The 16,220-nt window shown below is 44.9% G+C and overlaps 1 protein-coding gene across 7 annotated transcripts in view; it reads left to right on the top strand.

Annotated features, from left to right (window-relative positions):
- Sctr (secretin receptor) overlaps window positions 1-16,220 on the top strand; it is a 67,350-nt gene that overhangs the window by 45,560 nt on the left and 5,570 nt on the right. For all 7 annotated transcript variants that reach the window (XM_047545878.1, XM_047545884.1, XM_047545879.1 and 4 more), the window contains 6 exons: window positions 510-642; window positions 1,263-1,416; window positions 10,245-10,305; window positions 11,862-11,931; window positions 13,376-13,467; window positions 15,105-15,231. In XM_047545878.1, coding sequence (XP_047401834.1) covers window positions 510-642; window positions 1,263-1,416; window positions 10,245-10,305; window positions 11,862-11,931; window positions 13,376-13,467; window positions 15,105-15,231 — 637 coding nt within the window. The remainder of the gene's footprint in view (window positions 1-509; window positions 643-1,262; window positions 1,417-10,244; window positions 10,306-11,861; window positions 11,932-13,375; window positions 13,468-15,104; window positions 15,232-16,220) is intronic.

The following is a 16,220-nucleotide window of genomic DNA, read 5'->3' on the forward strand; positions in this document are numbered from 1 at the left end:
TTCTAACAGACTGGGAAGGGAGTTCTCATAAGCTCAGCTTGGGTCACGTGTTCAACTCTGAAGCAATCGGTGTTGTCAGGGATGGAGTGCTGATTGGTCAAATCTGACACAAGCATGAGGAGGGCGGAGTCATCCCCACCCAGAGATGGAATGGGTTCCCTTTCCGAAATCCTGCTTTTGTACCAGAAGGGGAATAAGTAACCACATTTCTGGTCCCGACAGCAGAGGAAGGAATTCTGGGAGCTAGAGAAGGTGGTAGGTGAGGGTAGAACGTACATTGCCCCTACAACCTTAGCTTTATTATTATTATTTTTTTCAACTGCTGTTTGAGACAATACACTGGACACTGGGGGGCCCAGGTTATCATTTAGGTTCTGTTAACAGAGGCAGATGAGAACTGGAAGGAGCTGATGTCCAGCTTCTCTAATGGGCTGGGGTCAGGAAGGGTCTGGCTGAGTTCCAGCCCCTCCTGGCTTTGGCCCCTACAGCCCTGCAATCTCTCCCTCCAGGAGGCTCCACTGCACCCGCAACTACATCCACATGCACCTGTTTGTGTCCTTCATCCTGCGTGCCCTGTCCAACTTCATCAAAGATGCTGTGCTTTTCTCCTCCGATGAAGTCACCTATTGTGATACCCACAGGGTAACTTGCCCCAGGGTACAGCTAGGCCTGCCTCTTAATGTTAAAAGAGTTGCTTCATCAGGGGAGCCCAACACTATGGCATCCCTGTCAGGATCTGGAAGTTTCTAGTCTAGGTATAATGAACTAGGCAGGGGCCATTTTAACCAGAATTAATGTTGCCTCCCCTAATGTGGGTTAGCACACCCTTCATTGTTATTTCCATGAAAAGTGAGCTTGGAATGAATTTTGTTACCCTTGGCTCAGAAATCCCTTCCCTCTCTAAGATAGTTTCCTCATCAGAAAAATGAAGGGGTTGGGCAGTATGTGACAGTTTTCCCACTGAAGGACAGTCTTCCTCATAGAGTCTGGCAGCCAGTTCCAGAATTTGAACCCAGTTACTGCTTCTCTACTGATGGTTCATTGACCATCCTGACAAAATCCATGGGGCCTGTGGACTTCTACTCTCTAGAAAATGCTGTGGGCTTGGTCTTCTGACAGGGGAAGGCCACAGGAGTTGGCTTTGAACCTTGAGGCTCACTCTGACTTGGTTCCTCCTTCCTGTAACACCCAGCTTTTTCCTTTGGGGCGGGTCACCAAGGTGAGCCCACCTGACCTGGACTCACATGCCTCTCTCTGTTCAGGTGGGCTGTAAACTGGTTATGATCTTCTTCCAATACTGCATCATGGCCAACTACGCCTGGTTGCTGGTGGAAGGCCTCTACCTTCACACACTCCTCGTCATCTCCTTCTTCTCAGAAAGGAAGTGCCTCCAGGGATTTGTTGCCCTCGGATGGGGTATGTTTCGCCGAGTGTTGTGTCCGTGCAGCATGTAGGAAAGGGCGCTGAGTAGGAAGGATTTCGTTTCTCATTCCAGCTCTACATTTAACTAACTTCTGTAATCTGCAAGTTGCCTGATGTTTGATCTTTCTAACCTCAATTTTTTTGTTGTGTGGGAAATAATAGCTCAAATTTAGCACGAATTTCTGGCATCCAAATCCTTTTACAATTTGGTTCCACCCAATACTTGTGACCTCATCTTCCATTTATTATGTCATCTTTCTTGCTTCCTTTCTGTATCAGGATAATTTTGACTGCTGATATCAAAAGTCTGGCTCAGGTAGGCTTTAAACATAAAAGAAATTAATTGGCTTATGCAACTAAAAAGGCTTGGGATTGCCAACAATAGACCAGGATGAATCTAGCTGCTTAAGAATGATCCTTGCTGGCTCTCAGAACATTAGCTTTATTCTTCAGCTGCAGCTCCCAATGTCTCTGCCAGCTTTTTGGCTATGGGCTTTTTATTACACAGTTCCAGTGAGAAAGAAAGATTATACCCCAGCATTCCCAACGAATGTTCTAAGATGCACTTGCTTTGGACCTCTTAAATCTCGTGCACATCCTTGAATCAATCACAGAGGCCTGAAAAAATGGAATATGCTGATTGGCATAAACTACTCAAACCACATGGCTTCCCAAAGGAAATTTACCATTTATTTTATAAGAGGGGAAATGATAGCAAGACAGCCACCTGCAGGACCCCATTACATCCCTTCTTCGTTGCCTTTCTGGTCAAGGAACTCCCATTGCTTGAGCACTTACTACAGGCCAGGCACAGGGTTAAGCACTTTATAGGGATCACTCAATCACCATAACAACCCCAGAAGCTTCTCAGAGACCTCAACTCAGAGATGGAACATAATATGCTCAACTCACACTGTAGACAAGAGCAGACTCAGGGTTCAGACCAAGACTTGTTAATATCCAGAGCCCTTTAACTTTTACCTTACCATTAGCAAACATCTATCCATTCATCCATCCATCCTTCCATTGTTCATTTGATGTGTTAGTTACCCACTGGGTGCCAAAGAACCAGGTTCCTGTGAGTGATTTCCAGGCCTACAAAGACAAGTATGTGTCCCCGCCATTAGCTTCATTTGGTTTCTTCCTGGTGCTTTTAATTAAGAAGGGTTCCTGCCAGGAATGCCCTCCAGTACCTTTTCTGCTTGTCTAAATCTTTATGAGCAAGAGCCTGGTCTCCCCATCAGACCAGCAGGAAGGCCACCTGAGGTGGCAGAGTGTACTGCTTCTAAAGCTTGGCAGCCTGATTAGCGCATGACCCTCAGCCAGCAGGGGCTTGTAGGGCTGTACAGATGTCTGCCTAGGACAGCAGTCCTAGAGGCCTAGCTACCAAGGACTAGTCTTATGCAACTAATTCTGATAAAAAGCACCCAATTTGGAGCTCCACTCATTGAACTTTGAAGTCCAGATCTGCCAGTGTTAGCTGTATGAACATGGAGAGTTTTTTAATCTATAATATCAGGATCAAAATTTAGTCAGCATTCTTTGAGCACCTCTTTGCGTTTGGGGATTATAAAAACATGGCAATAAATTTTCCCCAAGATAGAAGTTAGCAATAAAATGACCAATTCCATCACCCAAGGAAAATTTGTGTATAGTGGGAGACAAAACTGCACTGTGAAGACTAGGGACGTAGTTCAATGATAGCATGTGAGGCACTGGGTTTGATCTCCAGTATAAAAGATAAAAACATTATGATGATATCTCTATCGTGGTTTTGTTTTTATATTTTAGATGTTGACAGACCTTTATTTTATTCATTTATTTATATGCAGTGCTGATAATCGAACCCAGTTCCTCACACGTGCCAGGCAAGTGCTCTACCACTGAGCTACAACCTCAGCCCTCTCTTGAGGTTTTTAAAAGGTTTACCTGAAATAATGAGAGTACTTCTCTCTCTCTCTCTCTCTCTCTCTCTCTCTCTCTCTCTCTCTCTCTCTCTGTCTCTCTCTTTTTTTGCTACTGGGGATTGAACCCAGGAATGTTTAACCACTGAGTCACTTCCCTAGCCCCCTTTTAAAAAAATATTTTATTAGAGACAGGATCTTACTGGGTTGCTAAGTGCCTTGCTAAGCTGCTGATACTAGCTTTGAACTTGTGATCCTCCTGCCTCGGCCTCCCGAGCTGCTGGGATTTTAGGCTTACACCACCATTCCTAGCTAGAGAACACTCCTTTCTTGCTCAAGTATTATTAAGCATCTACTATATGCCAGATCCTGTGCTGGGTGCTGGGGACTGCACAGCACATAAACCAACAATGATTACTTCCCTCCTGGCTTGTCTGCCTATTAGGCCCTGAAGAAATGGTAAAGGAATTCAACCCTTTTAACTCTTCTTCCTAATATTTAATCTCATGTTTCTAAAAACCATGCCATTCTTTGTTGATTTGAAGTATTATTGGTTACCTCCTTTTGATGGAAGATAAGGATATCAAATTCTCCATCCACTACTCTCATTCTTCCATTACGAGTTCTCATAGTATCTAGTTAAATAATATTTAATATATATTATTATATCTAATATAATAATATAATAGTAAGTTTCACTTACTATTGAGCAATATTATTTCCATGTGAAAGAAGACATTCAAATGCAAAAACAGTGGCCCCCCCCTCCTCAATTTATCTTTCCCAGAGATAAGTTGATTAAATGCATACATTTAATATGCCATAAAACTGAAAAAAAATCCCTTTTAAGTAGGGAAATTTATCCTAGTCCTGTATACAAACATTTTCTGAAATTTTCTTCCAACCTTTATTCTACCAGCAATTTTTTTTCATGTAGTTGTGGTCGTTCTATATCTAGAATTTTGAGTCTTGCTTCTTTCCATGAACACATAAGCATTCTCTGAAGTATTTCAAATTGTCCACATTTTAAATCACCATTCTAAGTGTATTTAACCAAATAGCTTTGTGTTATGGGGCACAACTTAAGAACAGACTGATCACCACTGAGAAGTCCAAATTTGAGAGTCTTTCTTAAGCGGGCCAGCTGACTGTCTCACGCAATGCCACAAAAAATGGCTATTGGGAGAACAATCCCAACCATAGGGTTGTAGGGGTTCTTATACCAAAAATCACATCAACCATAAGTGTCTGTTGCTATGATTTGAAATTATAAACTAACATCATGAGATCATCAACAGAGGGGGAAGTAGGTCAAAAACAACCCTTATCTAGGTACAAACTAAAGAATGGTTACTAACATCCACACAATCACTGTTCACATGGTACGTTGTTTAGGAGCAAGAGCAATCAAAAGAGAGCAATTTTTCATTACATAAGAATTGTCATTCTGTATTGTTAAACATGTTACGCTAAGTAACTGATGATGGGCACAGAGGTGGGGTGTTCCCATGGGAGAAGCTTATTTCCTACATAACATGGAGTCTCAGAGCAAAATGGAGTCTGTTTAGTTGTTTCCCTTAGAGTCTGGCCTATAACATTCTCATGGAGCCAGATCTGTCAGCCCATCACACTTGTGTTTGGACATTTCATTTGCTTCTATCTAATTTTCACTATGTGTACACACACACACACACACACACACACACACACACACACACAAACTTATTTGTTTATTTATTATTTATAGACAGGGTCTCACTATGTTGCCCAGGCTGGTCTTCACCTCCTGGGCTCGAGTGATCCTCTTGTTTCAGCCTCCCAAGCAGTGGGGAGCCCAGCACCTCTGCACCCAGCTTCACTATTATAAATAGCACAGTGATGAATACTTTATGGGCAAAGATTTTTTCCCCTATGTAATACAAAATCCCAGAATTTGGATTACTGAGTCAAAAGAAGTGAATCTGTTTAAGGTTTTTAAATACTTATTCAAAGGTTTTACTTTTTCAAAGTGACTGAAGTATCAATCACTGTCTAGAAAAGAATGATAGTTCAGCTTTTCTAGGAGATGAACCAAGCTCCCACTTGGTACAAGAACCTGAACATGTGGTAGAGCTGATGATTCTGCATCAGAATCCCCTGAGGGTGGCACATGTCCAACCCAGCTTGCTGGGCCCCCAAAGTCTCTGAGTCAGTGGGCCTAAGATGGGGCCCAGGATTGAGCATGTCTATCGAGTTCCCAGGTATTATGGTTCAAATGTGAAATGTCCCCCCCACCCCCACAACCTCATGTGTTGAAGACTTGGTCCCCAGTGCAGCAACGTTCAGAGGTGAGGCTTTTAGGAAATGCTGAATCATCAGGGCTCATCAGTGGATTAACCCATTGATGGGTTCATAGTGAATGAACTCTTGGGAGATGGTGGAAACTGTAGGAGGAGGACCTGTGTACTTGGAGGGAGTGTGTCCTTGGGAGCATGCCCTTGGGGACTATATCTTGTCTCCAGCCCCTTCCTCTCACTCTGTCTGCTTCCCAGCTGCCTTGAGTGAATAGCCTCCTTGGCCACGCCCGCCCTGCCCTGATGTTCTGTCTCACCCCAGGCCCAAAATAGTTTAGTGAATATTGCTTACTATATGATCATGTCTATGTAAATATTGTTTCCTACTGAGCAAAGTGGTACACAACAATTTTCCTTCTGACTTATTTAGTATTTTACTTTTCCTGAAGTTAATTTTTTTATTTACTTCTTATTATTTTGTTGTATTGCTTTCATTAATTCTGACCAATTCTCTGAAAAACCCTCCAGTACTATTTTCCAAATCATCGAATATAACAGGAAATTTCGGTCTCTATTTGTTTTGTCAACCTAAATTTAAATATATCAATTAGAGAAATAGTCTCCAAAGAAGAGTGGCATTTCTTTGGGAATGGCATTGGCAATGGGCACAGCAGTGCTTCGCAGTGGGAATATGCGTGTCATGGTAAACTGTGGGAGTATTCAAAGAGGTCGAGGTCAGGGGGTGCTTTTAAAAACAAAAATGGGGAGGATTAGATCAGACATAATCCTTGGCCACGATGACTAATGGCAAGAGTGGCTCACTCCAAGATGAACAGACAGTCTCCAGCAAGTGTCCCTGCAGAATTACTTTTTGCATTAGGCTGCAGTGGCATGGTGCAAACTCGTGATTTTGGCAGAGTCTTTTGTGACACTATCAGGCAATTTATGTGTGAGAACCCTTTGTTTAGCACCTTTATTTATTTATTTTTGTTAGGGTTGACGCAGTGATTCCATTTCGATTCTAACAACTTTCATGTTTCTTTCCGTTTGTTTCCTGCTGTATTAATTTCCTAGGGCTGCCTAACAAATTGCCAAGATGGTGGCTCAACACAACATAAATTTATTCTCTCACAGTCCTGGAGATCAGAAGTCTGAAATCAAAGGATTTGCAGGGGTGGCTCTGAGGGACAATCTGCTCCATGCCTCTCTCAGGTTCTTGGTGGTGGCTGGCAGTCCTTGGCTTGCGAGCCATGTCACCCCCATTTCTATCTGTCTGTGGTCTTCTTGCTCTACGTTTTCTTTCAGCGTGTGTCTCCTGACCTTCTTCTACGTATGCCAGCTGTATAGGAGTAGGGCCCCACCCAATCCAATAGGACTTCATCCTAGTAATTACATCTGCTAAGACCCTATCTCAAATGAGGGCAACTTCCAAGGTTCTGGGTAGATCTAGATTGGGGGGCAGGGTGCTATTTAACCCAACATATCTGCCACTGTTTTTTCCTCTTGCTTGATTGGGGCTGGTGGTTTCCTAGACTTGTTCAGCTTTCTCAATCTTCATGTAGAGAATCTCTTCACCTTCCACCACAAATCCTGTTTCCTTTATTTCTTGTCTCCCTCTCTTTGATTTCCTCCCTCATTGTGTTGGAGCACATCCTCCAGTATCTGTCTGACATGCAGGATCTGGAGGAAACTTTTTTTTTTTTTTTTGCATTGCACATCTGAAAATATCTTTATTCTACTTTCACACCTAATTTGACATTTTGCTGGACACAGATTATTAGGTTAAAAAATAATTTTCCTCCTAAATTTCAAAGACCTGTGTTTTGACACCTGGTTTTATGGGAGATGCCATGCCATTCTTGAGGCTTTTATTCACCTCCCTATGTATAAGATGCAAGGGCTGGGGCATGGCTCAGAGGTAAAGTACTTGCCTAACATGCACGAGGCCCTGCTCTGCAAAATATATAAAATAAAATAAAATAAAATAGGGGATTTTCTCTGTGTTTTGCAATGTCACAGGGATGTGCTCCAGTGCAGGTCTCCTTTCATTTATTTTGCTGGCACATGGTGTCTCTTTCATCTGCAAACTCTTGTCCTCATTTCTTGAAAATGTTCCTGCATTATCTGATGGATCATTTCTTTCCTCCATTTTTTTCTTTTTTCTGAAACACCTTTTAGTCAGATGGTGAACGGCCTGGAAACAACCTCTAATTTTCTAATTTCCTACTTTGCATTCCACTTTTTTTTCTTGTTCTGCTCTCGGGAAGATTCCTAGTCTTTATCTTCTAACCCATCTTTTGAATTTTTTATTTGGTCACCCTGTGTTTGGTTTCTAAGCCCTCTGTTTTATTCTCTGATTGCTCCTGGATTGCAGCATCCTGTCTGTATCTTGTGGCCACGATCTTTCCTGTCTCTCTGATGATATTCCCAAGAGTCATTTTTGTTCAAGTTCCTTCTGCTCCTGGCATGGTCTGTTTCCTCAGTTCTTTTTCTCTGGTTGTTTTGTTTCTAGTCTTTTATGTAATCAGTGGTCAGTGACTTTGGCTGAGTCACTTTGGAACTGACCAGAGGCACTGAAGAGGGGCTGAGAGATTGGGTTGAAGTGGTCACTGTGCTGAGGGATCCCCAGCACTGTTGTCCTAAAGTCCCTTGTCTGGAGCTGTTCAGTTCCTCCAGAAAAGAATCCTTCCATGTTTTGGGTGTGGTGGAGACTAAGGGACTGGAGTAGGGGTAGAAACCCGGCTGCCAGAGGTTCCAAAGCTGAGCGGCTTGGGGGTGAGGGCTCTTACCATCCAGTGTACAGACACGCATCTCCCTTAGAAATAGATATGGGTCACATGTGGAACTTAAAAAGCCTGGGTGCAATGGTATGTGGCTGTAGCCCAGTTACTCAGGAGGTGGAAGCAGGAAGATCACATGAGCCCTAGAGTTCAAGGTCAGCCTGGGCAACCTTGAACTCCATCTCAAAAAAATATAAAATGGGGCTGGCCCTGTAGTTCAGTGGTAGAGCACTTGCCTAGCATGTGTGAGGCTCTGGGTTCATCCTCTGCACTGCAAGAAAAAAATCCATAAGAACAAATAAATAAATTTCTACTAGCCACAGTAAATAAAATAAAAAGAAACAGCGAAAATAATGTTTTATTTGACCCAATGTAACCAAAAATAGGATCGTTTTAATGTTTAGTCAATATAAAAATTGTTAATGACATATTTAGTCAGAAATTTGTACCAATAATTTTTTTGGTACTAAATCTTAAAAATCTGGTTTCTAGTTGGGCACAGTGGCACATGCCTGTAATCCCAGGCCCCGGGAGACTGAGGCAGGAGGATTTCAAGTCTGAGGTCAGCCTGGGCAATTTAATGAGACCCCCATCTCAAAATAAAATTTTTTAAAGGGCTGGGGATATAGCTCAGTGGTAGACGCTCCTGACTTCCAGCACATTCCAGTTGGGACCAGATACTTATCAGGGCTTTGATAGCCACATGGCCACATTCCACCCTCCGCTGGACAGGATCCCCAGTTCTCCTGGGCTCAGTTTCTCTAGAAAATAAACTCCTCAGGGAATATACACAGCTGTTTGGCCTCAGGCGGGTAGTCACGGGCCTCGGGTGGTCATCTGTGTCTTATCCGTACTACCAAACCACCCTGCGCTCCAGCCCGCCCTGCCTCCTGGGGCACTCAGCCCCCAGGGACTTTCCCGACAGCATCCCTGGGCAGCGTCTGTGTTTCAGCTCTCCACACTGGGGCACCCGTTGTCCTTCCTCCACTGGCTTTCCCTGTTCCTTAATGTGGGGACACCTCTTGCCCACCCCACCCTTCCTTGTCTTTATTCTTTTTTCAAATATTTTTTTTAGTTGTCAATGAACCTTTATGGACCTTTATTTTATTTATATGCGGAGCTGAGGATGGAACCCAGTGCCTCATGTGTGCTAGGCAAGTGCTCTGCCACTGAGCCACAACCCCAGCCGGTCTTTGTGCTTATTCTCATGCCATCTCTTTTCTTTCTGTGGTGCTGAGGGTGGAACCCAAGAACCTCCACAAGCACTCTGCCACTGAGATACATCCCCAGACCCTGTTTTTGTTTCTTTGCTGTCATTTGGAGGGGCTTCAGGAAAAATAGAAATAAATATATAAGTTCAGTTTGCCATCTTTAAACAGAAGTCAGGAAATGTTCCCTGTATCTGATCTTTTAAATTCATGGACATTTTTCTCTTGTCCAGTCCAAAATGTATTTTGTATCAATATGGCAGTGAAAGTTTACATTACCAATTAGATGACTGAACTTTTTACAAACCAATATTTTAATAAAAAATCAATCCTAGTTCAAAAGGGGGTACCCATCCACTGCCATCACAGGCTCCATGATTCTGCCCAGGGGTCCAGTCCCCTCTCTCCTCTGCAGAGGTCCTCTGGAGTCTGGCCCAGGCTCCTAAGAGACTCCTAACCCCAAGTAGCTTTCAGGATCCATCCAATCCTACCTCCACTCCCAGAGCATCCTAGCACCCTTGAAGCATGCGGCTACACATTGACACAGGATGGCACAGGATGGCAAAGGGGTTTCTGTGGGAACCAAATCTTGGCACCTGGGCTAGAGTAACTGGCTAACCTTTTCCTCAAACATCCCGCTTTGTTTTGAACCCTCAGGTTCTCCAGCTGTTTTTGTTGCTTCATGGGCTATCACCAGGCACTTTCTGGAAGACTTTGGGTAAGCTATTGGAAGGAGAGTTACCAAGAATTTACAGACTGAATTCCACACACACAAATTCAACCGCACTTGAATTGAAAAATAAAAAGTTGGTCTGTACTGAAGATGTACAGACTTTTATTCCTTGCCATTATTCCCTAAGCAATACCGTATAACAGTTATTTACATTGTATTAGGTATTATAAGCCATCAAGAGATGAGTTAAATCGGACAGGAGGATGTGTGTAGATTATATGCAAACACTGTATGGTTTTATTTAAGGGACTTGAGCATCTGTGGACTTAGGTACTGTGGAGCATCTTGGAACTCATCTCCTGTGGATACTGAGAGGCAACTGTATTTGACATTGTTCATTTCTTCAAACAGCACAGATACTTCTTTGGAGCTATCTAGAAAAGGCCTGTTTTCTCAAATTAGAGGCCACAGGCGAGTTCTCACCAGGTGTGTTTCCAGATGGCCATGCCCGCGTCTCTTGGCCTCCTTGCCTTTGTACCCGCAGGGTCAGCTCTGTGCTTAAATCAGGGGCCAGACTGCAGGACTCCAGGCCTGCTCAGTGGAGGATGCCTCCCCCGCCTGCATGTTTAAGAGCCCCCAGGAGGAGCCACACTTTAGAGCCCCACCCCACCATTCTCACCTCCTAGGTGTGGTGGTGACCTGGACAAACCAGAGCTCTGGTCTTGCTCTATAAAGGAGTGAGGCACAGGTGGAATAAGCCCAGGGGGCCCACCTTGGGGTAGGCGTGTGGGAAGCCAAGGGCAGCGAGGCAGCATGGTGAGCTGGGTGGATGAGGCTTGCATGTCTTTTTCAGTCCAAATTCTGCCCAAAATAATGGTTTTAGTCTACTTTTTAAAAATGGGTGAATTTACTTTTTTAAGAAAAGAAATCTGGTTTGTTACAGGGTTGCACACCTGTAGTCCCAGCAACTTGGGAGAGGGAGTCAGGATTGCTTGAACCCAGAGGTCGGGGGCCAGCCTGGGCAATAGAGTAGGGCCCAGGCTCCAAATAATTTAAAAAAGTAAAGATTTTCAGCCTCTCTAGAAAAAATGGAAAGTTCTATTAGTATTTCTCATTTCATTTGTTGCAAAGAAAAGAAAAAAACAGGTAACAAAAAAACAACTAAACTCTGCTCCAGAGACTAGGCATGTGCTCTCATTGACCAGGTACCCCTCCATGCCTGATGTCCTGGGATTCTGAGGTCACAGGCCAGTCACCCTGCCACCTCACTCGCCGATGCTCTCTGCCTGGCCTCTGTTGGCAGCTGAGTGTGCCACTGTGAGCCCCAGTGAATTCTGACAAGCTAACTTTGGGGTCTTGGGGTCCCCAGTCTCTCAGGTGCCAGCAGAGATGGAGTTAGATGGCCGCTCCCTCCCCAGCAGTGCTCCCAGGCTGGTGGCAGGGGACGGGTAGGCTCTAGCAGTGCTGGGCACACTGCTGCGGGGCTCTGGCCACAGACTGCAGTCTTTCATGTCAAAGGTTGCCTGGGGATGGTGCTGGCTGGTTAGTCCCGCTCCCCCTTCTAACCTTGCTGGTTGTCCCTGCCTGCCTCCCTCCCATAGGTGCTGGGACATCAATGCCAACACTTCTATCTGGTGGGTCATTCGAGGGCCTGTGATTCTGTCCATCCTGGTGAGTGACTGTCTTCCTCTGAACTGAGGACCAATGGGACAGATGGAAACAGTGACGGGCCCATGGGGATAGAGGACCTGGAGGCTGGGATCCCCCTAGATGCCAGTGTTCCCCAAGAAACAGTGCTGGGCTATGAGTCCAGTCCTCATTGCCTCTAACCCTGTCTTCTGGCTAGTGTTTCCCAGCCATAGGCTCCTCCTGAGAATAGCGAGGCTGAAGGGCGGGTGATTTCATTGTCCTTCTGTAAAATGGTGCTGGAGGGGGTTGGGGAGGAGGGGAGGAGGCATAACCTCCCAGCATGGACCACAGGGTGGGAAGAGAGGCTGCCAAAGAAATAAAGGGACTCTAGGACCCACACCTATAATCCCAGAGAATCTGAAGGCCAAGACAGGAGGTTCATAAATTTAAGGCCAGCCTCTGCAACTTAGCCAGACCCTGTCTCAAAAGAAAAATCAAAAAGGGTTAGGGGTGTATCTAAGTGGTAGAGTACCCTGGGTTCAATCCCAAGTACCACCCCCAACACAAACACACACAGAAGGAGAAGGAGAAAAAGAAAAAAGGAAAGAAGGAAGGAATAAATTCCATTCCTACCCTCCAGGAAGTTATGGTCAAATGGTCAGAAAATTTAACAGATGCCAGCATTTGGCCTTTTATCCAACCCAGGGCCTCATACATGCTTGGCAAGGTCTCTGCCCCTGAGATCCATTCTTTTTTTTTTTTCTTTTCCGTTTTTTTTTTTTTTTTTTTTTTTTTTTTTTGTGGTGCTGGGGATTGAACCCAGGACTTTGTGCATGTACTGAGCTCCATTCTTAGATCCCTTTTAAGATATTTTAAGTGCTCATACAAAGTAACATCATCCCTAAATACAATAATCAGGAATGGGTGGCAACCAAGGGAGGCTTCCTGGAGGTGGTGATTGAGCTGCAAACTGACCAAAGGCTGTGAAACAGCAGTTTTTAAAGTGTGGTTCCAGACCAGCAACTTCAGCTTTAGCTGGGACCTTTTTAAAAATGCAGATTCTTGGACCCACACCAGACTTACTGAACCATAGCCTTTTGGGATGTACCCTAAATTCTGAGAACTGATGCAGTCAGTCAGCTTTGGGAGCTTTTTAGAAATGCAGACGCTCAGACTCAGCCAGAGACCTGCCTTTTTCCAGATCCCAGGGGGATCCCAAGCACTGAGAGTATGAACAATCTGCCCAGAGGCTGAGCAGAGACTAGAGCTCCTGCAGGATGGGGTGGGTGGGGGTGTGTCCTCCACCCTTGGCCTCCAGGAAGTATGTTCCACCTGGGCTGCAGGGGAAGGCGTGAGCTGCAGGCTGTGCTGTCCTGGCTGAGGTGTCTGCAGATCTTCTCTGCACTCGGGTCCAGGGGACGAGCCAGGAGAAGTGTCTGGAAAAGCGAGACACCTTCAGCCTCCATCTCTGCCTTGTGTTTTGCAGATCAATTTCATCTTATTTATAAACATTTTAAGAATCCTGATGAGAAAACTTAGGACCCAAGAAACAGGAGGAAATGAAGTGAACCATTATAAGTAAGTGGAAAGCAAATACGAAGGCATGCTCAGCCTGTCAGCAAGCATTTCCTGAGGACCTGCTGCTTACTCAACGGGTACCAGCTGAAAAAGAAAAGGAAAGGGAAAGGGAAGGGAAGGAAGGAAGAAAAGAGAAAGAAAGAAAGAAGGAAGGAAAGAAAGAGAAAGGAAGGAAGGAAGAAAAAGGAAAGGAAAAGAAAGAAAAGTGGTAGATGTATTTCCAGTGTAGTGGTGGGGACGGGTCTGAATGTGAAGCCTCAGATTCGGTGGTGTGGGAAAATCATGAAATTTTAGGAAACCTGGAAGCAGAGAGGTGACCCTTAAGGCAAGGCTAGAGACCCAAATTCAGACAATCTGTGTAGCTATGCATGTTGTTCAGGAGAGAATGGCCTTAGCTTTCATCAGATTTTTCAAGTTTTTCCAAAATACTGAAGACCTTTAAGATGTGAAGGAGTGAGGTGTTAGTCTGCTAGGGCTGCCATAACACACTAAGCTCTTAAACAACAGAAACAAACTTTCTATGGTTCTGGAGGCTGAAAGTTCGAGATCAAGGTTGAATTTCTTCTGAGGTGTCTCTCCATGGCTTGTAGACGGGCCTCTTCTCGCCGTGTCCTCACGTGGTCTCCTCTCTGTGCATGGGCTTCTGCCTATGTCCAGTCTCCTTTTCTCATAAGGGCACTGTTTGATTGTAGTAGGGTCCATCCTAACGGCCTCATTTTAACTTAACCACCTCTTTGAAGACCCTGTGCCCAAATACAGTTGCATCCTGGGGGGTTTAGCTTCAACATATGAGTGAGGGGGGCACAGCCTCTAGATCTCTTAAAGGCAAGTTGGCGTCATGGAGGCTGTCTCCATGATCCGATGAGTCCTGAGACTCTTGCAGCAGCCAGGATTGTGTCTGACTCCCCACAATATCCCTGGGGCCATGGGCTCTGAAGTTGGCTAGAGCTGGAGATCCAGATAAGGTTGCCAGATAAAATACAGGAGGCCCAGTCACATTTGCATTTTGGATAAACAACAAATAGTTTTTTAGGACTTATGCTCCCCCAAATATCCACTGTGTATCTGAAATTCAAATTCGACTGGGTATTTTGTAATTTTATTTGCTAAATTGGGTGACACTGATCTTGGAAGAAAACACAAGAACTTCTCCTTATAGGTATTCATTACCTAAGAAAACAAAGCTGGGCTTGCTCAGCTTATGTTGGACACAGTGGCTGTAACTCGCATATACAATTTGTAAACAAAAGTTATTTGAGGGGTGTTTATGTATTTGCAGATGAGACCGTTGATCAGAAAGTCTTGGGATAGGTCATGGGTTGGTGAGTGTTGTGTCTGAGTGCTGGGTATGTGGGAGTCAGGAATTTTCCAAAATCACGAGAACAGGAGCTGGGGACATAGCTCAGTGGTGGAACACTTGCCTAGCATTCAGGGCCCTGGGTTTGATCCACAGCACAACAAAACAGAACAAAAACAAATGAAAAGATCCAGAAAAACAAAAAAAACTGAAAACAAAATAGTCTGGAGACATTGCTGCCAAGCTCCAAGCAAACGGTACTCGATGAGTTGTGCCCTTGGTGACGGGAGAGGGCTGGAGGGAGAAACACAGGAGTGACAGTGTGTCCCTGTGTCCCCAGGCGCCTGGCCAAGTCCACCCTCCTGCTGATCCCCCTCTTCGGTGTCCACTACATCGTCTTTGCCTTCTCCCCTGAGGACGCCATGGAGGTCCAGCTGTTCTTTGAACTGGCCCTTGGCTCGTTCCAGGTGAGCTCCGGGGTCTGTGACGGCAGGTAAGAAGAGCAGTCTGCTGTTTCCTCAGAGAGAAGCAGAGGGTCTACACAGCAAGCCAGCTAGTGCTTCCTGACAGTCAGTGGTGGCTTGGAAAGAAGGTGCCTCATCTGGTGGAGACCCAAGGGATGCAGGGATAGGACCTGTCTGTGCTGTGACCCTGAGTGGGACTTGCAGTCCCTACCAGCCAAATGAGGGTGGGAGAGGAAATTAACAGAGGCAGAGACTGACTCCAGGGACAACAAAAAGGAAAAGCCACCCAGCACCCTGTGCTCAACCCCCATACCATCTGCAGACACCCCACAGGAGGGTGAGCCCTGCGGGAGCCTGTTTCAAAGACCACGGTAGCCCCCTCTTCATACTGGGCAGTGCATAGAAAATCCCTAAACTGGAAAGTCCACAAGAGCAGCATCAGCATATTTATTTATAATCAGTTTAGAGAATTCAAGCTGTTGCCTCTGAGGAACAGGAAATGGAGGCGGGGGTGTCAGGAGGCTGTTGATTTTTTAAAAAATAAGAATTATTTGACTTTTAAAAACCATGTGCACATGCAGCTTATTAAAACAAAATCTGATAAGAAACAAACAAACGGAGGGAGGGAAGGAAGATCACTTACCTGGACTTCTATAAGACATTGTGAGGTTAGAAAAGGAAAGCAACAGGTTTGGGAGAAGGGAGTCTTCATGTAAATCCCCAGCTTTACAATGTTATTGATTAACTCAGAAATTTCCTTAAAAAAATAAGGTGATGGGTCACTTTTGGGAAGAACATATGGAGGACAAAAAAATAAGTAAGTAGATGAAGAGTCAGTGAAAAAAGAACATAAAGCCAGTGGAGTTCCCACCCCGAAACAAATTCAATAAAGTCCAAAAAGGTGAGAGAGGGGGGTTCTCGTGTCGGTTTGAAGCTTCCGAGTGGCCGCAGTGAGGACAGAAACGATCTGTTTCATGATTTACAGTATCACA

The sequence above is a fragment of the Sciurus carolinensis genome, chromosome 3, assembly GCF_902686445.1.
Source record: "Sciurus carolinensis chromosome 3, mSciCar1.2, whole genome shotgun sequence".
NCBI classification, from domain to species: Eukaryota; Metazoa; Chordata; class Mammalia; order Rodentia; family Sciuridae; genus Sciurus; species Sciurus carolinensis.